General features: G+C 52.7%; 1 protein-coding gene across 1 annotated transcript; it reads left to right on the top strand.

The window, feature by feature from the left end:
* The first annotated feature begins 10,631 nt into the window (after nt 1-10,631).
* On the top strand, nt 10,632-17,433 carry LOC127586961 (chymotrypsin inhibitor-like). Its single transcript, XM_052045013.1, has 4 exons — nt 10,632-11,004; nt 15,095-15,141; nt 16,155-16,267; nt 17,291-17,433. Exons 1-4 carry the CDS (start codon nt 10,890-10,892, stop codon nt 17,364-17,366), a joined length of 351 nt encoding a protein of 116 aa, XP_051900973.1. The 5' UTR covers nt 10,632-10,889; the 3' UTR covers nt 17,367-17,433.
* The last annotated feature ends 3,278 nt before the right edge of the window (nt 17,434-20,711 follow it).

The following is a 20,711-nucleotide window of genomic DNA, read 5'->3' on the forward strand; positions in this document are numbered from 1 at the left end:
CCACCCTGCTCCGACTAATTATTCTACAAATATGAAATAAGAATAAAAATCAATACTTCACCGAGCACAAGAAGGGTGAGCAGTGGGGAAAGTGCCCCTGTCTTCATGGTGCAGGCCTGGTGTGTGAGCAGAGCTTGGAGGTTGTTCCCGGACAACATATCCTCTCGCAGACCCACTCTCCTGAATCTCCCTACAACTGCGCCTCAATAAGTGACTGAACAACGAGATTCTCAAAGGCACAGTAGACTTCAAACAAATAATTGGTGATCTCCCACTCGCAGGGCGCCAGCTTTGTTTTTTTACATTTGTTCCTTCACAGGATATCGCTGTTGCTGACTCCTTGTACGTCCCTGGCCCAGAGTCACATACAGATCCAGACCGGGTACGGCGGACGGTCTGGGGTCACATGTAGACCCAGACTGGGTACGGACGGTCTGGAGTCACATACAGACCCAGACCGGGTACAGACGGGGTCTGGAGTCACATATAGACCCAGTCCGGGTTTAGCTTCACCCCGGCAGCGGAGGAAGCCAAGGACAGACAGGTTGGGGTGGGAGTGGGGAGGAGGATCTAACACCGGGGAGGGTGAGTGGAGCGCAGGTGCCCTGCGAAGTTTTCGCCCGGTCTGCACCCGGTCTGACCGACGTCCAGGAGGGCCGGGGTCACGTCCATGCCCGTACGTGTGTGTGTGTGTGTGTGTGTGTGTGTGTGTGTGTGTGTGTGTGTGTGTGTGTGTGTGTGTGTGTGTGTGTGTGTACAGGGGGGGATTGCCAGGGCCGGTGGGTGCCTCAGGGGCTTGAGTGCGTTCTGGATAGCAATGACCTCGTTCTAATTTGAAACTGTAAACCGTGCGTACCGTGAAGTACTGTTAACGCGACTCTCTAATCACTGAATAAACCTCCTTTGGAAACCGGGGGAAAATCATGTAGAGGACCCACATCAGGACACCACAGCGGGGGATTTGCGCATGAAAGATGTGTCTCCATGATCATATTGAATGGTAGGGAAATCTTGAGGGGCCGAATGGCCTACTCCTGTTTCCTTGAGTCTTTATGTTCCTTGTATCTGTACGTCCGATCCCGGGAGCTCCAGTGAGGAGACTGACTTGACAGGGACATGGGACATCAGGTCTCCTGCTCACACAGTTTGTCCCACTGACTACAAGCCACTCAAGGACGGGGGAAAAAACTGTTGTACAGTCTAGTAGTTCTGGCCCGGACGCTCTGGTACCGCTTGCCAGACGGCAGTGGGACAAGGTCGTGTGAGGGGTGAGAAGGGTCACCTGTGATTCTGCAAGGTCTTCGGACAAATGCCACGTTCAAAGACCTGGTTTGCACAACAGCGTGTAAGAACTTTGGCTGCTGCTGAACATGTTTATACAATTAGTGCAACACACTGAGTTCTGTATTTTCTTCATCCAACTCGGTTTTGCACTAACTCTGCACTAAATTTGTATTCTGTATATATTTGTACGTGCCCAGTTGTTTGTTGTATGTCTTCTGTTCTCTGTACATCCTCTGTTGTGAGAGCCTGGGGGAAACGACATTTCGTTCCTCCGTGTGTTTTTACAGCACACGGGTGAACGACAATAAAGTAACTTGAACTTGAACTTGAAGTTCCAGCAGAAGATTGTGTCCCTCAACCAGAACCACTGACGTCAGTGGATTGTTTAACCGACTTTCAGTAGCCTTGCAGTGCCAAGTTATTGGGAGGTGCTCTGGCTAGGTCCTGATGAATTCATCTCCATTGCTGAGCCCTCCAATCTCCCTGCACGTACCCCAACAACAGTGAGGCTGTGGTATATAAATCCTGCGGAGTCAGATTTCCCAAATCTTAATCCTGGGGTGCAGTTTGAGGGCTTTAACCCCTGACTGAGACCAGGAGATGTTATCTTGCCAAAGTTGATCTCTACAAAAGAAGTCGTTCATTCAGGAAGGATTATCTTTTATTTAACATCCTGCCTGTACGCAGCTGTTATGGACAGGCGCAGTAGTGTAGTGGTTAGCGTGACGCTATTACAGCGCCAGTGACCCAGGTTCGATTCCGGCTGCTGCCTGTAAGGAGTTTGTACGTTCTCCCCGTGTGTCTGCGTGGGTTTCCTCCGGGTGCTCCGGTTTCCTCCCACATTCCAAAGACGTACGGGTTAGGAAGTTGCGGGCATGCTATGTTGGCGCCGGAAGCGTGGGGACACTTGCAGGCTGCCCCCAGAACACTCTACGCAAAAGATGCATTTCACTGTGTGTTTCGATGTACGTGTGACTAATAAAGAAATCTTATCTGTATATACAGGAGTTTATTTTACAGCCGACCACTCAGCATTAAACGGGTTTCGAGAGAGGTTCTGGAGAGATCTGTGGCATCAGCATTCCCCATCGTGGCTGATTAGGATCTGCGTTCCTCTCTCTCTGCAAATGAAGGAGAAACAGCGACTGTGAAATCTGCCAGGCGGGGGACTGAACCAGGTAATTTCTGGGATGAGTAGGTTGTCCCATCGAGAGAGGCAGGACGGTTTGGGTCTGCGTTCCTTGCAGTTTAGGAGAATGAGGGGTGAGCTCACTCAAAGATACAAGACCTGAAGGGGGCTGGGCAGGGGAGATGGTGGGACGGGAGGAGTCCAGGTAACCTCCTGAGCATTCGGGAGCCGTGGGGGTAGTTCCCGGGGTCTGCGGAGTGTCATCACTCCAGAGGTCATCACTCATTGCTGGCAGGAGGCCTCACTCACAGGACGTCACCGAAATGGAGAGGGTTCAAAGATTCACGAGAACATTTCTGGGACCGGAGGGCTTGAGCTATAAGGAGAGGCCGGACAGGCTGGGACTGTTTTCCCTGGAGCGAAGGAAGCTGCAGGGTGACCTTATAGAGGTTTGTAAAACCATGAGGGGCATCGATAAGGTGGACGGTCACAGACTTTTCCCCAGGGTAGTGGGGAGTCTAAAACTAAAGGGCACAGGTTTAAGGTGAGGGGGGGAAGATTGTAAAGAGTTAAACCATGAGGGGTATAGATAAGGTGCGTGGCCTTACTCAGACAAAGGCGGTGAAGGATTCCTTCTCTTGGTGAATCCTCTTCCCCCAGAGAGCTGGGAGGATGGTAGGCAGTTGTGGGGAAGGGGTTGTCAGTGAATACATTCAAGGTGGAGGTAGATTTTGGGGTGTGTAGTGGGGTGCAGGGGAGTTCCATGGTTTAGACCCAGTGACAGTGAAGGAACGGCGAGATATTTCCCAGTCGGGGTGGGGTGTGACAGGGAGGGGAACCTGCGGGTGGTGGTGTCCCTCGGTGGGAGAGGTGGTGGGTTTGGGAGGTGCTGTCAGAGTAGCCTGGGCGAGTAACCGCGGGGCGTTGTGTAGACGGTGCACACTGCAGCCACTGTGCGCCGGTGGTGGAGGGAGGGAGTGTTTGGGGGGGGTGGATGGGGTGCCGATCGAGCGGCCTGCTTTGTCCTGGACGGTGTCGAGCTCCTCGAGGGTTGTTGGTGCCGCACTCACCCAGGCCAGTGGGGAGTGTCCCGTCACACTCCCGACCTGTGCCGTGTCGATGGGGGAACGGCCTCGGGGTGTCAGGAGGTGAGTCCCTCACCACGGGGTCCCCACCCCCTGACCCGCTCCTGTAGACACAGTCTGGGAGTGGGGAGACAAGCTTCAATGCGGTTCCTTGTTCTTAGACAGGAGGATCTGAGACAGGTTTCCCCGGGACAGGGAGATGTCCCATCCCAGACTCACCACCAGGTTGGCTCCAAATCAAAGACCCCACCCACCCGGGACATTCTCCCTTCTCTCCTCTTCCATCGGGTAGAAGATACAGGAGCCTGAGGGCACGTCCCACCAGACTTAAGGACAGCTTCTACCCCACTGTGATGAGACTATTGAATGGTTCCCTTATACAATGAGATGGGCTCTGACCTCACGATCTACCTTGTTGTGACCTTGCACCTTATTGCTCTGCACTTTCTCTGTAGCTGGGACACTTTACTCTGTACTGTTACTGTTTTTACCTGTACTACCTCAATGCACTCTGTACTAACCCGATGTAACTGCACTGTGTAATGAACTGACCTGTACAATCAGTTTGCAAGACAAGTTTATCACTGGACCTCAGTACAAGTGACAATAATAAACCAATACTGGTTATGTTGAGTTCTCCTCCCTCTCCTCCATTGTCACCCAACCCCTCAAGCCTGCCCCACCATCCAATAAGGACACGTTGTCAACCTTCATGTCCCTGCCCACCCTCAGTGACCTATCACCCCTCCGCTTATCGAAAACCGGTCTCCCTCTGCCTTAAAGACATCCAAAGACTCTGCTCTCACCTCCCTTCGGAGAGTTCCAAACACCCACTGCCCTCCAAGAGAAAACATCTCACCCGACCTCCGTCGTAACTGGGCTGCCCCTTATACCTAACCAGTGACACCCTCAGTTCTAGACTTCCCACAGGAGGGAGATCCTCTCCGCTCCCACCCTGTACACACTGCTCGGGATCTTATACTTTAATCCAGCCCCCTCTCCCTCTTCTAAACTCCGGTGGATACAACCCCAACCTCTCCTACCATCGGGCAGGAGGTACAGAAGCCTGAAGTCCCACACCACCAGGTTCAGGAACAGCGACTTCCCTTCAACCATTCGGTTCTTGAACCGACCGGCACAACCCTGATCACTGCCTCAGTACAGCAACACTGGGACCACTTTGCACTACAACGGACTTTGTATTTTTTGTTCTAATTATATTTTCTTGTAAAATTTGTGTATAGTTTATGTGTTCTTGTGAATGCTGCTTATCTGATGCTCTGTGCCTGTGATGATGCTGCAAGTAAGTTTTTCACTGCACCTGTACACACATGAACTTGTGCATCTGACAATAAACTCGACCTTGACTTTGACTCTTAAGACGACTGACCCATTCCAGGCACCAGTCCAGTAAACTGACTCTTCTGGAGTTGGGGATAAGCCAGACTGTGTACGGAGGGGAAGATTTCTGCCAGATCAGGGAGTGTGGGGGAATTATTGCGTCCAACCTGTATGGAAAAGCCTGAAAGCACGTACCACCTGGCTCAAGGACAGCTTTTATCCCACTGTTATAAGACTATTGAAGAATTCCCTTGAACAATAAACTGGACGTTTGACCTCACAATCTACCTCGTTATGGCCTTGCACCTTATTGTCTGCCTGCACTGCACTTTCTCTGTAACTGTAACACTTTATTCTGCATTCTGTTATTGTTTTCCCTTGTACTACCTCAATGCACTGTGTAATGAAATGATCTGTACGGATGGCATGCAAAACAAAGTTTTTCACTGTACCTCAGTACACGTGACAATAATAAACCAAGAAAGCAAATCTCCGACTTGTAAAATTTCAGGGTTGTCCTGCATCAGGTTGAACTTGCTTTCCCAAGGCGGATTGAAGCATCCCCCTCCCCAGCAAACCACCGGACCCCGCTGGAAGGGTCTCCCTCCCCTCAGGCTGAACCCCCCTGCACACTCACCTGATTTCACTGCAGAGGACGCAGCGATTCGGGAAGGTCTTCCCGCTCGAGTCGCAAATGGGGGAGTATTCCCTGGTGCAGAAAGGGGTGTCCCGATAATCTTCGCAGTTTGGCTGCAGGACGAGGAGGTCAGCAGTGAAACCCCCTGCCGCCCGACTCAATGCCTGCTTCCCGTGTACCCACCCACTCTGCAAACACTCAGCAGGTCGGGCAGCCTCTGAGAGGGAGAAAAAGGGGCAAATCTCTGATAGGGAGGGACCATATTAGTTAATGTAGCAGTTCAAATTAATCTTACCTGCACATTACAGCACTTGGTCTCTCCTTATCAGAGATGTTCTCCCCATCCCTGCTCCCCCACCCGGAAAACTAACGTCCCGTCTCCTCTGTTTTGACGGAGGGTCCCAGACCTGTTTCTCTCTCAGGGGCTGCCCGACCCCCCCGAAACATCAACCTCTCCTCCCTCTGCAGGAACTGACTTACCTGCTGTGTGTTTCTGACGTGTTCTGTACTATAATCCGTGTGTGAATCTGTGGAACTCGTGGCCACCGAGGGCAGTGGCGGCCATGTCATTGGGCGTATTTAAAGCAGAGATGGACAGACACTTGATCGGTGAGGGGGTTCAGGGTTCCAAGGAGGATGGGGTTGAAAAGTAAATCAGCCACGATCGAATGGCGGAGCAGACTCAATGGGCCAAATGGCCTAATTCTGCCCCTACATCTTAAGGTCTTCTGGACATTAATCCCTCTTGGTTCCCTTCTGAAGGACCTGATTGTCTCTTGGTGTTGACAATAAGTTCCAGGGAGCTCCTCTCTGCACTGTAAGAAGACAGCCAGAGTCTTTTCCCCAGGGTACAAACGTCAACACACCACAGGACGTGCTTTTTAGGTTGGGAAGGTTTAGAGGCGACGCGAGGGGCAAGTGTTTGACGCAGAGAGGGGCAGGTGCCTGGAGTGGGTCACCAGGGGTAGTGGCGGAAGCAGGCAGTTTGGTGGAGTTTTTTAGATGTATAGAGACCTCAGTTTCCGTCTGGGAACCTTGCAGCCTAACGGCATGAACGTTGAATTCTCCCACTTTAGGTCATCCCCACCCCCCTTCCCCACCCCTACCCACCACCACCACTGTGCTTCTTCTCTTCCTGCCTTTCCCAGACTACCTGTGACCCCTCCCCTGGTGGATCTGCTCTCCCCTCCTCCCCCACACCAGCCCATCACTGTCTCTTACCTGCATCTACCTATCGCCCACCCTGCGCCCACCCCGCCTCCCCTCTTCTGTCCACCTATCACTGCTCTGCTTTCCCCTCCTGTATATTGGGTTTCCCCTTTTCCTAGCTTCAGTCCTGAAGAAGGGTCCTGCCCTGAAACGTTGACCGCCTGCTTTTCTCCACAGATGCTGCCTGGCCTGCTGAGTCCCTCCGGCATCATCTAGATGCCAGCATTTTCAGTCCTTCATTTCTCTTGAACCTGAGGGGAACGGAGGGACGTGGATGATACGCAGGAGGAGGACATTTAGTATATTTGGCGTCAAGATCGGCACGACATTGTGGGCCGTATATCCCGTCCAGGGCTGGACTGTTCTATGTTCTATGTTAAAGGTTTCACTTCTGGGATCCTTTAACACAGAACATTTAAGGTGAGAGGGGAAAGATTTAAAGGGGCAGGTTTTCCACACACGGGGTGGTGGGTATGTGGAACGAGCTGCCAGAGGAAGTGGGAGAGGTGGGGACAGTTACACTTAAAAATGACCAGGTCCACTTTTTAAGTTTAAGCTTTCATTTTTAAGCTTACACAAAAATAAAAGCTCCAGGTCCAGGAGCTTTCCATCCCTCTAGGAAAGCTTTAGAGGGATATGGGCCAAACGGGACTGGCTTGGATGGGCGCCTTGGTCGGCAGGGACCGGTTGGGCAGAAGGGCCTGTTTCCGTGCTCTGTGCCTCTTCCAACTCTGCCCGGAATTTAAAATCTGCCCCTCTCCCCTCAGTTCACCCCTCCCACAACCGCACCCCCCACCCCCACCCACCAAACCCTACCTCACCTTGTTGCCACGGAGAAGTTTCATCTCGGTTAGGTCTGAAACAGGAGAAGAGAGAAGTGAGGTGTTGGTTGGCGGACATTCCACAGGCAGCAGGAACGAGGTCGCAGCTGGAGGCAACCCGGGGTTCGCGGGAGGAACTCGGCAGGTCGAGCAGCGTCTGTGGGGAGCAACAGTTCAAAACCCTGGGTCAGGACTGAGGGTGGAGAGGGGAGGTGGGCAGTATAGAGAGGAGAGGGGAGGGTGAGACAGGAGGAGGCCATCCGGCCCGTTGAACCTGCTCTGCCATTCAATAAGATCATGGCTGATCTGGCCGTGGACTCAGCTCCATCTACCTGTCTTTCCCCATAAACCTTAATTCCCCTACTATGCAACAATCTAACTGTGTCTTAAATATATTTAATGAGGTAGCCTCTACTGCTTCCCTGGGCAGAGAATTCCTCGGATTCACTACCCTCTGGGAAAAGCAGTTTCTCCTCATCTCCATCCTAAATCTATACCTCCGAATCTTGAGGGTATGTCCCCTAGTTCTAGTCTCACCTACCAGTGGAAACAACCTTCCTGCCTCTATCTTATGTATCTCTTTTCATTATTTTATATATTTCTATAAGATCCCCTCTCATTCTTCTGAATTCCAGCGAGTATAGTCCCAGGCAACTCAATCTCTCCTCATAGACTAACCCCCTCATCTCCGGAATCAACCTGATAAGCCTCCTCTGCACCGCCTCCAAAGCCAGTATATCTTTCCTCAAGTAAGGAGACCAGAACTGCAGGCAGTACTCCAGGTGCGGCCTCACCAGTACCCTGTACAGTTGCAGCATCACCTCCCTGCTCTGAAATTCAATCCCTCCGGCAATGAAGGCCAACGTTCCATTTGTCTTCTTGATAACCTGTTGCACCTGCACAACAACCTTCTGCGATTCGTGCACAAGCACTCCCAGGTCCCTCTGCACAACAGCACGCTGCAATCTTTCACCATTTAAATAATAATCTGATCTTCTATTTTTCCTTCCAAAGTGGATGACCTCACATTTACCAACATCGTACTCCATCTACCAGACCCTTGCCCACTCACTTAACCTATCTACATCTCTCTGCAGACTCTCCACATCCTCTGCACAATTTACTTTTCCACTCAATTTAGTGTCGTCAGAGACGGGGGCCGGAAGGGATTGGTGGACTGAGGTGGGGGTGGAGGTTGATGGGCAGGTAGAGCCAGGTAGGGGAGGGGAGGAGGGGAGTGGGATCAGAATCACAGTCAGGTTTATTATCACCGACTTAGATGATGTGAACTGTGTTGTTTTGTGGCAGCAGTACAGTGCAAGACATAAAGTTACTCTAAGTTACAAAATGTTGTGTAACTTAGAGCCCACGATGTTGTGCTGACATTTTATCCTGCTCTAAGATCTATCTAACCCTTCCCTCCCACATAGCCCCCCTTTTCTCTATCATTCATGTGGCTATCGAAGAGTCTCTTAAATGTCCCTAATGTATCTGCCCTCACGACCTCTGCCGGCAGTGCGTTCCACACACCCACCACTCTCTGTGTAAAGAACTTACCCCTGACGTCCCCCTTATACCTTCCTCCAATGATGCCCCCTCGTGTTAGCCATTGTCGCCCTGGGAAAAAGTCTCTGACTGTCCACTCGATCTATGCCTCTTATCATCTTGTACACCTCTATCAGGTCACCTCTCAGCCTCCTTCTCTCCAAAGAGAAAAGCCCCAGCTCACTCAACCTATCCTCATAAGACATGCTCTCCAATCCAGGCAGCATCCTGGTAAATCTCCCCTAAAGAAACACGGAAAATCTCAGAAACACTCAGCAGGTCAGGCAGCCTCTGCAGAAAGAGAAACAGGGTCAGGACTTCACGTTGATGAGCTATCGACAATGTGAAAGTCACCAGGCAGCAGGGCAGGAACCTGGCGGAGTTAATTTTAACCGAGGAGCGATGTGTGTGCTTGGCAACCGTGAGACTTGTCAGCGTTTAGTGGAACAGATCCCAATGCAGAGACCGATAACTCACCCACAGACCCAAGGAGGACGGTGGCAGCGATGAACAGCAGTCCCATGTTTCTTGTGGAGCTCCTGGGCTGGAGATGTGATGGCACAAGGGTTCGTCTGCTCTGCGGCTTCTGTTGACCGTGTTCCTGTTTGTGACCTCACAACCCACGGTTACGGGGACGCAGGGTTATCAACGGGACAGGCCAATCACAGGGGAACTCTGGTCACCGGGAGGCTTTCGATCAGACTGTGAGCTCAGCTCCACTTACGCACTCACAGAGCCCCAGATAACCCTTGACTCCCCTCTAGAGTGAAGATCTGCCCAATGTACTTCACCCAGAGGGTGGTCTGTACATGGAACGAGCTGCCAGAGGAGGTGGTTGAGGCAGGTACATTAACAACATTTAAAAGACACTCAGACAGGTCCATGGATGGGAAAGGTTTAAGAGGGATATGGGCCAAATGGGACTGGCTTGGATGGGAATTGTGGTCGGCATGGACCGGTTGGGCCAAAGGGCCTGTTTGCGTGCTGTGTGAGTCTGTGAGACCACTGCCCCGTCCCTGATAGATCTGAATCCCTGCTGACTGTCGCTCAGCAATCCTACACCGATCCCGTACCATTCCTCGCTCACTCCCACCAGCTCCCCCCGGATTCTACCCCTCACCCACACACCAGGGGGGCAATTTACAGTGGCCACAGACACGTCGTTGGGATCTGAGCACTCGGGGGAAACTGGTCGGTGTGGTGTACAGTGAGTGTGGAGTACAGTCGGTGCGGTGTACAGTTGGTGTGATATACAGTTGGTGTGGTGTACAGAGGGTGTGGTGTGCTGTGGGTGTGGAATACAGTCAGTGTAGAGTACAGTCGGTGTAGTGTACAGTGGGTGTGGTGTACAGTCGGTGTGGTGTAGTCGGTGTGGTGTACAGTGGGTGTGGAGTACAGTCGGTGTGGAGTACAGTCGGTGTGGTGTACAGGGGGTGTGGAGTACAGTCAGTGTGGTGTACAGCGGGTGTGGAGTACAGTCGGTGTGGTGTACAGTGGGTGTGGAGTACAGTCGGTGTGGTGTACAGTTGGTGTGGTGTACAGTCGGTGTGGTGTACAGTCAGTGCGGTGTACAATCGACAGCCTCTGTCACAGGAAACACCCTCTTGACCTCCAGCAGGCCCATCCTGGCAGCCCGTAGGCCCCAGCACAGTCTGATCCTGAGCATCCCCGGGGCACAGGTGCCGGTGATAAATTCCTCGCTGGATCATCGCTCCGTGACTGCGGATCCGGCCAGGTGTTCCTCGGCTGGTGGATCACAGAGGCATCCGTCTGTTGCAAGAGGGGAAGCCTGAGCTGCTGTGAGCTGCAGGCCGTGAGCCGTGACTCTGGGGAACAGGATGTCCTCCCGTATAAATGTTCGGTGCCACCCACGGCCTCCCCCAACTGCAGTCAGTGCCAGTGCCATGGGCCACGGCTGTACACTCACTGCCTTCCTCCTCCTTGCATCGACCGGTGAGTTTGGTTCAATCCGCAAATTCCCGTTTAATTTCTGCTGAACGAGCCTCCTCCCCAAAGTCCCTCAAACCTGATTGAATCGTTAAACGGTTCCGGGCTGCTTCCTCACAGCTGTTCAATCCTGACCTCCGGCGCTGTGTGCGTGTGTGTGCGCGTGTGTGTGCGTGTGCATGTGTGTGCGCGCATGTGTGTGTACCTGTGTGTGCGTGTGTGTGTGTGTACCTGTGTGCATGTGTGTGTGCGTGTGCGAGTGTGCGTGTGTGTGCACGTGTGTGTGTGTGTGCACATGTGTGCATGCATGTGTATGGCTGTGTGTGCGTGTGCTCGTGTGCATGTGTGTGTGTGCATGTGTGCATGCATGTGTGTGTGTGAGTGTGCGTGTGTGTGTGTGCGTGCATGTGTGTGTGTGTGTGAGTGTGCGTGTGTGTGTGTGCATGCATGTGTGTGTGTGTGTGTGTGTGTGTGTGTGTATGTGTGTGTGTGTGTGTGTGTGTGTGTGTAGTTTGCACACTCCCCCTGTGACCGCGTGGGTTTCCCCCGGGTGCTCCAGTTCCCTCCCACATCCCAACGATGTGCGGGGTCGGTGGGCTAATTGCCCCCAGTGTGTGGGTGAGGGGTAGAATCTTTGAGGGGGATGTGGGGTGGGGGGGAGAAGAAATCACAGGAAAGTTAGTGAGGGAACGGGTCAGCGTTAACATGAGGGGCCAAATGTTCCCCTACAATGTCGAGAGGAAATATGGCACGTCAGGCTGCTCCTGCCAGAAGCTGTTCGATTTTTCCTTCGCTCTGTGAGTCCTGCAGATCCTCTGGGAATCTTGTTGGTGGGGAGGAGCTTTACAGTTAGCAGCGACTGGGAACGTTGTCTGCATGCAATCGCACAGCCGGCGCCAAGCCGAGACAGACTCCAGAGGACGGCCACATTTATGGATGGAGGGGGTGCAGAGGAGGTTTTCTGGGGTGTTGCCTGGATTGGAGGACTTTACTTCTGGGGAGAGACGGGACAGGCCGGGACTGTTTTTCCCTGGAGCGAAGGAGGCTGAGGTGTGACCCGATAGAGGGATATGAGAGGCAGAGTCTTTTTCCCATGGGAGGGCGATCAAAGACAGGGTGTGGGTTTAAGGTGAGAGGAAGGAGGTTGAAAGGAGATTTGAGGGGCAAGTTTTTTGCACAGGGAGTGGTTAATAGCTGCAATGAGGTGGAAAGAGTTACTCAGTTCAAGTAAGCAAGGTATAGCAGGACACAGTCCTAATAGAACTTTTATCACTGAAGTCGATAGGGAGGCAAAGAAGGCATTCGGTGTGCTTGCCTTCATTAGTCGAGGCACTGAGTTCAAGAGTCAGGAAGTTACGGTGCAGCTTTATAAAACTCTGGTCAGGCCGCATCTGGAGTATTGCATTCAGTTCTGGTCGCCCCGTTACAGGAAGGGTGTGGGCGGCTCTGGAGAGGGTGCAGAGGAGGTTCACCAGGATGCTGCCTGGATTAGAGGGCATGAGCTATAAGGAGAGGTTGGATGGACTTGGATTGTTTTCTCTGGAGCGTCGGAGGCTGAGGGGAGACCTGATGGAGGTTTATAAGATTGTGAGAGGCACAGATAGGGTAGACAGCCGGTATCTTTCTCCCCGGGGTCGAAATGTCCAATACTAGAGGGTGTGCATTTAAGATGGCGGGGGGGGGGAGTTCAAAGGAGATGTGCGGGGCAGGTTTTTTTACACAGAGAGCGGTGGGTGCCTGGAACGTGCTGCCAGGGGTGGGGGTGGAGGCAGATACGATAGAGGGGTTTAAGAGGCTCTTAGACAGGCACATGGATGTGCAGAGAACGGAGGGATGTGGGCATTGTGCAGACAGAAGGGATTAGGTGTCAATGGTTTAATACGTTCAGTACAACATGGTGGGCTGAAGGGCCTGTCCCTCTGCTGTTCTAAACCTGCCCAATCTCTCGCCGATGGAATATTTGGGAATGAAACGTCAAAGTCACATTGGTAACATTTTCTTTTAATGATTAATTTTCTGGAGAAGGTCGTTACTGGGATTGAGTTTTTGTTCTTTTATTCCCTCCCCTGGAGCTAACAGAACATAATCCCACGTGTAATGCGGGCAAGTGGGACGTACAGATGCACAGAGAGGTCGGCATGGACAGATTGGGCCGAAGGGCCTGGTTCTGTGATGTACAGCTCTGTGACTCTGTGTGACAAAGGGAGGTGCAGGTCCCTCTCTGCTGAAGGTCCCAGCAGGGGCCACGTGTGTGGAAGGTTCTCGTTCCTTGCCTTGTCCTGCAGTGTGGAATACAATGCTCTCCCCCTCCCCCTCCCACCCCTCCTCCTCCCTCTCCCCCTCCCCTACCTCTCCCCCTCCCTCTCTCCCTCCCTCTCCCTCTCTCCGGCACACGATGACCCTGGGGAAAATCTGGCCCAGGAAACTCCCAGAGGTTGGGACTGAAGCCCATCCCTTCCCCTGCTGGGAACCATTACTGGCGTCCGCTGGTAAAGCAGATGGGCTGCGGATTCCCCTGTCGTAGCTGAGGGAGAAACCAAGGGCTGCCATCCAACCTCTTGCCCGGGGTCAGCCTGTTGTCCCCCCCCAGGCCTGGAACCTCATCAGCCCAGACGAAGAGTCTCGACCCGAAATATCAACTGTCCACTCCCCTCCACAGATGCTGCCTGACCCACTGAGGTCCTCCAGCACCTTTTGTGTTGCTCCAGATTCCAGCATCTGAAGTCTCTCTCGTGTCTGCAGTAATTTCGTGACCCAGATTAGAGAATTTTATTAATTGACCATAATAAAAACACAGAGTTCCTTGTTCTCTGCTGAAATATCTTTAGTTGAGCTCAAGGGTAAAGAACAAACATCAGCTCATCTTCTACCTGAACATGATCTACCCTTGGATCTCAACATGGAATCCAGTCATTTCAGATAACCAACCGTTCCTGTTCGTGTCTGGAACATTACCTCTGATTTTCTCTCCCCGCAGATCGCCTCGAACCTTCCTCCTTCAGTTCCTTTCACTTTTTCCCCCCTTCAACATTTTTAAAGTCATTGAAAGTCCAAAAAAAAACCCTGCAGATGCTCCAAGTCTGAGATAAAAGGCAGGAACTACTGGGAAGACGTTCTTCTCTCTCCGCAGATGCTGCCTGATCCCAGCTTTTCCGGTTTTTATTTTTAATTACCCTGACAACGCAGGTCTGCGGCCAATCGCAGGTATTACCCGCCCCCCCCAGCCACCTTTCCCCTGAAACGTGACACGCCTGTCTCCGCTCCCTCCCAGTTCCGCTGAGGGGCTTCTCTCCCCACTGATGCTGCCTGACCTGCTGAGTGCTTGGACGTAATGAGCCTACTATACGGCATGGAGTCACACGGCATGGAAACAGGCCCTTCGGCCCAACTGGTCCGTGCCGACTGAGATTCCCATCTATAGAACATAGAAAACTACAGCACAGTACAGGCCCTTCAGCCCACAACGTTGTGCCGACATTTTATCCTGCTCTAAGATCTAAGCCAGTCCCCTTTGCCTGCATTTGGCCCGTATCCCTCTAAACCTTTCCTATCCGCATACCTGTCCAAATGTCTCTTAACCGTTGTAGTTGTACTCACCTGCATCACCCTCTGTGAAAAACTTGCCCCTCTAAATCTTTCCCCTCTCACCTTAAACCTGTGCCCTCTAGATTTAGACTCCCCTACCCTGGGGAAAAGTCTGTGACCATTCACCCTATCTATACCCCTAATGATTTATAAACCTCTATAAGGTCACCCCTCAGCCTCCTTCGCTCCAGGGAAAACAGTCCCGGCCTGTCTTCTGTCTCCTTATAACTCCAGCCCTCCAGTCCCGGGAACGTTCCCGTGAATCTTTTCCGCCCCATCCCCAGCTTTGTCACATGCCTGAATCACATTTTAGACCCTGCAGTCAAAAGTCACTGTCACGCAATCCGCAAATTGTCACAGCTTGGGACGCAGCAGTTTTTGGAACTGTGTGTGTTGGGGGTGGAGGGGGGGAACGAACTCTTCCTGTGCAGCGGGCGTAGGGGTAATCGAGGTACAGCTTCCTGCAGTCACCACGTCGCCTGTAACCAGCCGTGTACTTTCTCTGTTTCAGAGCTGTCAGCTGCTCGATTTTACACTCCTGGGACCTCAGAAGAGGAGGTGAGATGACAGGGTACTAGCGAGCGATTTAAAACACTTCGGGGCGGTGAGGGAGGCGTTCGTCATGTTGGCCTTCATCGGTCAGGGCACTGAGAGCAGGAGTCGGGACATCATGAGTGTAGCGGTTAGCGTGATGCTATTACAGCGCCAGCGACCCCGGTTCGATTCCGGCCGCTGTCTGTAAGGAGTTTGTATGTTCTCCCCGTGTCTGCGTGGGTTTCCTCCGGGTGCTCCGGTTTCTTCCCACATTCCAAAGACGTAGGGGTTGGGAAGTTGTGGGCGTGCTATGTTGGCGCCGGAAGCGCCAATGGTGACATTTGTGGGCTGCCCCCAGAACACTCTACGCAAAAGATGCATTTCACTGTGTGTTTCAATGTACAGGTGACTCATAAAGAGATCTCATCTTATCATGTTGCAACTGTACAAGACGTTAGAGAGACCACACCAGGAGAATTGTGCGCAGTTCTGGTCACCCAGCTACAGGAAGGGTGTCATTAAGCTGGAGAGGGGGCAGAAATGATTCACGGGGACGTTACGGGGACCGGAGGGCTGGAGTTATAAGGAGAGACCGGACAGGCTGGAACTGTTTTCCCTGGAGCGACGGAGGCTGAGGAGTGACCTGAAAGAGGTTTATAAAATCAGGAGGGGCATAGATAAGGTGGATGGACACAGTCTTTTCCCCAGGGGAGGGGAGCCTAAAACTAGAGGGCATGGGTTTAGGGTGAGAGGGGAGAGATTTAGAGGGGCCAGTTTTTCACTCAGAGGGTGGTGAGTGTGTGGAACGAGCTGCCAGAGGAAGTAGGTGAGGCAGGGACAATTACAACGTTTAAAAGACACTTGGACAGGTACACGGATAGGAAAAGTTCAGAGGGAAGTGGGCCAAACATGGGCAAGTGGGGCTGGCTCAGATAGGCCCCTTGGTCAGCATGGACGAGTTGGGCCAAAGAGCCTGTTTTCGTGCTGTGTGACTCTCAGAGTTCCCTCCCATAGCCTACTGATCTAATTCCCTGCAGCCGGACTGTGAGGATTTCCCGGATTTGCCGGTCTGTCCGATGTTCACCAAGAGAATCTGCGGCACAGATGGTGTGACTTACATCAACCGGTGCAACCTGTGCCTCTACAACTGGTGAGTGACAGGCTGCTCGTCGGTGAACGTCAGGAACAGCACGGGGAAGGGGACTGGGGCCAAATGGTCTCTCAGGTCCTTAACACTGGGAGGCCAGCTCCGGGGGTGTGAGGAGAGGCAGGGAGGGAGAGGGAGGTGGGAGAGGGGAGAGAGAGGCAGGGAGGGAGAGAGAGGCGGGCAGGGAGAGGAAGGGTTGGAAGGGAGGGGAGAGAGAGTGGGGAGGGAGGGAGTGGCAGGGTCATAAAAAGAATAACGAGGAGGTGTTCATGGGTTCATGGACCGTTCAGAAATCTGATGGCGGAGGGGAAGAAGCTGTTCCTGAATCGTTGAGTGTGGGTCTTCAGGCTCCTCCCTGATGGTAGTAATGAGAAGAGGGCATGTTCCAGATGGTGAGGGTCCTCAGTGATGGATGCCGCTTTCTTGAGGCACCGTCTCTTGAGGATGTCCTCGATGGTGGGGAGGGTTGTGCCCGTGATGGAGCTGGCTGAGTCTACAACCCTCTGCAGCCCCTCGTGATCCTGAGCATCGGAGCCTCCAGACCAGGTAGTGATGCAACCAGTCAGGATAATGAAACTGGTTCACATGACATGGAAGGCCATTCACCCCATCATATCCATGTCAGCTCACGTGACCCCGTGGGTTTCCCCCGGGTGCTCCGGTTCCCTCCCAAACCCCAACGACGTGCGGAGTCAGTGGGTTAACTGACCACTGTCAATCGCCCCATCACCCCCCCCCCCCAGTGTGTGGGCGGGGGGTGGAATCTGGGGGGAGTTGATGGGAATGTGGGGAGAATAAAATGGGATAGGTGTAAGTGGGTGGCTGGTGGCTGGCATGGACTCGATGGGCCGAAGGGCCTGTTTCCGTGCTGTACCACGCTGTGAATCCCATCCCCTGACCAGAACAGCCTTCCCTCTGTAAATCCACAGGGACCGTACGGTTATTTGCGTCCCAGAGTTCAGGAACAAGTTGACGAGCTGTTGTACGGAGTGGCCATTACCTTTATAACTTTCTCTTCTTCCTCAGGCTGAATGGAGCCCGGGTTAAAATCAAATACAACGGGCTATGTGTGAGGCCGGATCAAGATGAAGAAAGTTACTGACCGGGGTGGGTGAGAGGAGGGGTCGTGGACGAGTCCGTGGAGAAATGGCTGTCTTGGTTTGAATAAACGTGACTTAACCTGGAGATTGTGTATTGGTGTGTTTCTGAGGGTGCTGGTGTGTTCCTGAGGTGCTGGTGTGTTACTGGGGGTGCTGGTGTGTTCCTGGGACTGCTGGTGAAACTGGGGGTGTTGGTGTGTTACTGGGGGTGCTGGTGAAACTAGGTACAGACTGGGGGGTCTGATTGAGCTTTGGACCTGGTTAATCTCGGGGTTTTAGTTAAGACGAGGGCCTGGTTAAACTGTGTACCTGGTTAAGTCGGCGGTTTTGGTTTAGCTGGGGTTTCTGGTTAAGGTGGGGGTCCTGGTTAAACTGGGACCCGGTTAAGCTGGGACCTGGTTAAACTTGGAGCCAGGACTGGGTTAAACATTGGAGCCTCCATACCAGGCGGTGATGCAACCAGTCAGAATGGTCTCCACCGTACATCTGTAGAAATTTGCAAGAGTCTTTGGTGATGGACCGAATCTCCTCAAACTCCTAAGTAGAGCCACTGGCGTGACTTCTATGTGATTGCTTCAATGTGTTGGGCCCGGGATAGATCCTCCGAGATGTTAACACCAAGAACTTAAAGCTGCTCACCCTTTCCACCGCTGACCCCTCAATGAGGACTGGTGTGTGTTCTCCCGACTTCCCCTTCCTGAAGACCACAGTCAGTTCCTTGGTCTTGCTGAGGTTGAGCGCGAGGTCGTTGTTGAAACACCACTCAACCAGCCGATCTATCTCACCCCTGTACGCCTCCTCGTCACCATCTGAGATTCTGCCAACAACAGTGGTGTCATCGGATGAATTTATAGATGGCGTTTGAGCTGTGCCTAGCTACACAGTCATGAGTGTAGAGCAGCAGGCTAAGCATTGTGACAATAATTAACCAATTCCAATTCCTCCTCTTTTAGGTCAAAATGTGTTCAATCACTTGGTTTTAGTTGAGATGGTGGGATTTGAATTCGTCTCTAGTCCATACCCTGCCTACCAGACCAACAACTTAACCACTACACCACAGTGCCCACAGTGCCAAGCTCTAGGTGACTGGTGACCACAAGGGTGAGGCTGGCAATGGTGGTGCCAGTGGATGCCAAGGGCAGGTGGTTAGACCTCCCTACTTGGAGATGGTCATTGCCGGCATCTCAATGTGCTGATTTTTTTCTTTGCTCGGACTCTGCCTGTTACTGGGTGCTAAGAGGCACAGAGCTGTGGACCTCCCATCTCAGTGAGCGGGGAACTGGCTGGAAACCCATCCCGTCGGGGAACACCCAACTCCCAACACCACCCACCCAACCGTGGCAAAACTAGACACACTGACACTGTCCTATCCGACCCATCACAACGTCTTTGCAAAACTCTGGATCTAGTCACTCATTTATCGCAGGAACGAGGATATTGTAACCGGTAACAGGATGAGTGGCTGCATAAATACAGGATTTTTCAGCCAGCATCTAGCAGATCAAGAGGATGAGTCTCCAGCTAATCCTTGCTGCAACCGTTACTCTTTCTTTCGTCAGTAAGTGGGGTGTACACTGATCATCCACTGTGCGGTCTGTGTGCTGGGGGTGGGAGTACACGTTCAGTTCTGATGCCAGCTTCGCAGCATGGTAAAGGATCATCCCCAGTTTCAAGGTGGACAGGGTTACCATGCATTAGGGTTAAGGTTAGAATTAGCATTAGGGTTTGACCTGGACTGTGTTGGGGGTGAGTCCTGGACTGTGTTGGGGTGAGTCCTGGACTGTGTTGGGGGTTACACCTGGACTGCGTTGGGGTGAGACCCAGACTGTGTTGGGGGTTAGACCCGGACTGTGTTGGGGGTTAGACCCGGACTGTGTTAGGGGGTTAGTCCTGGACTGTGTTGGGGGTTACACCTGGACTGTATTGGGGGTTAGACCCGGACTGTGTTGGGGGTGAGTCCTGGACTGTGTTGGGGGTGAGTCCTGGACTGTGTTGGGGGTTACGTCTGGACTGTGTTGGGGGTTAGACCCGGACTGTGTTGGGGGTGAGTCCTGGACTGTGTTGGGGGTTACACCTGGACTGTGTTGGGGGTGAGTCCTGGACTGTGTTGGGGGTTACACCTGGACTGTGTTGGGGGTGAGTCCTGGACTGTATTGGGGGTGAGTCCTGGACTGTGTTGGGGGTGAGTCCTGGACTGTGTTGGGGTGAGGGGGTCAGGTTGGGTGCAGCAGACACCTGCCCCTCCTGTGTTTGTTCTCCTTCCCCCCCCCACTGCAGACTGCCACCCCGATCCAGCCCCATCTTTGTTCACTTTGCCCCATTCCACCCTGATAGGGGGGCTGTTCTCCCTGGTCAACGGGACAATATTCCCTCCTGGAACCTTCAGATTTTTGGGGTTCTGAGAGTTTTTTGGTTATTATGTAAACTGTGCTCTGGTTCCTGGGGGTTTCGATCATTTGGATCCTAGGTAGGGCCAGTGTCAAACCAGCAACAGGACATTCGGCCCGACTGTTCCATACTTGCCCCCGTTCCCCAACCAACCTCCTCCCCCATCTTCCCTCCTGTCCTTGCACAATTGCCCCTTGACCCCTCCTCTGCATTCAACATCCTCAGCCCCCTCCCAGTGCTGCCTCTGCGATGGGGCTTCCTCCCAGATTCCCATCGGGATTTATCTGCTACTCTGTTCGATCCATAGCTTCTGGGACTTGGCAATGTGGATGGAAACTCCTCCGGGTCAAATCCTACCAAACCCCACCCTCTGTCGTATACAGATCCTCAGCCTCCAGAGGAGCTGGGATTGGGGATCGGGACTCTGATCTGAATTCCCAGCCACCACAAAGGAAAACACATGGATTGGAAACACGTGACCCGCTGGAGGAACGGAGCGGGTCGAGCAGCATCTGTGGGGGGAGAGGAATTATCAACGTTCTGGGACTGATGCAGGGTTTCAACCCAAAACGTCGACAATTCCTCTCCCACCACAGACGCCGCCCGACCCGCTGAGGTCCTCCAGCGGATTGGGTGTTGCTCCAGATTCCAGTATCTGCCGTCTCCGGTGTCTCCAGATGGATCAACAGTTTGGAAATCTCCTCGGAGAGGGCAGGGTCAGGGAAAAGTTAATGGTAATTGGTTTATTATTGTCAAAGTGAAAAGCTTTCGTTTGCATGCCATCCATACAGATCATTCCATACATCGGTACATCGAGGTAGTACAAGGGAAAACGATAACAGAATGCAGAATAAAGTGTTACAGTTACAGAGAAAGTGCAGTGCAGGCAGACAATAAGGTGCAAGGGCCACAACGAGGTAGACTGGGAGATCAAGAGTTCATCTTTAATGTATGAGAGT

This window comes from Pristis pectinata, chromosome 38, assembly GCF_009764475.1.
Source record: "Pristis pectinata isolate sPriPec2 chromosome 38, sPriPec2.1.pri, whole genome shotgun sequence".
Classification (NCBI taxonomy): Eukaryota; Metazoa; Chordata; class Chondrichthyes; order Rhinopristiformes; family Pristidae; genus Pristis; species Pristis pectinata.

Excerpts from the sequence above, each read along its gene's own strand:
- LOC127586961 (XM_052045013.1), top strand. The coding sequence starts at position 10,890 with ATGTCCTCCCGTATAAATGTTCGGTGCCACCCACGGCCTCCCCCAACT. Across the intron at positions 11,005-15,094 it reads CCTCCTCCTTGCATCGACCG|AGCTGTCAGCTGCTCGATTT; the intron begins GTGAGTTTGGTT and ends TCTCTGTTTCAG. Across the intron at positions 16,268-17,290 it reads AACCTGTGCCTCTACAACTG|GCTGAATGGAGCCCGGGTTA; the intron begins GTGAGTGACAGG and ends CTTCTTCCTCAG.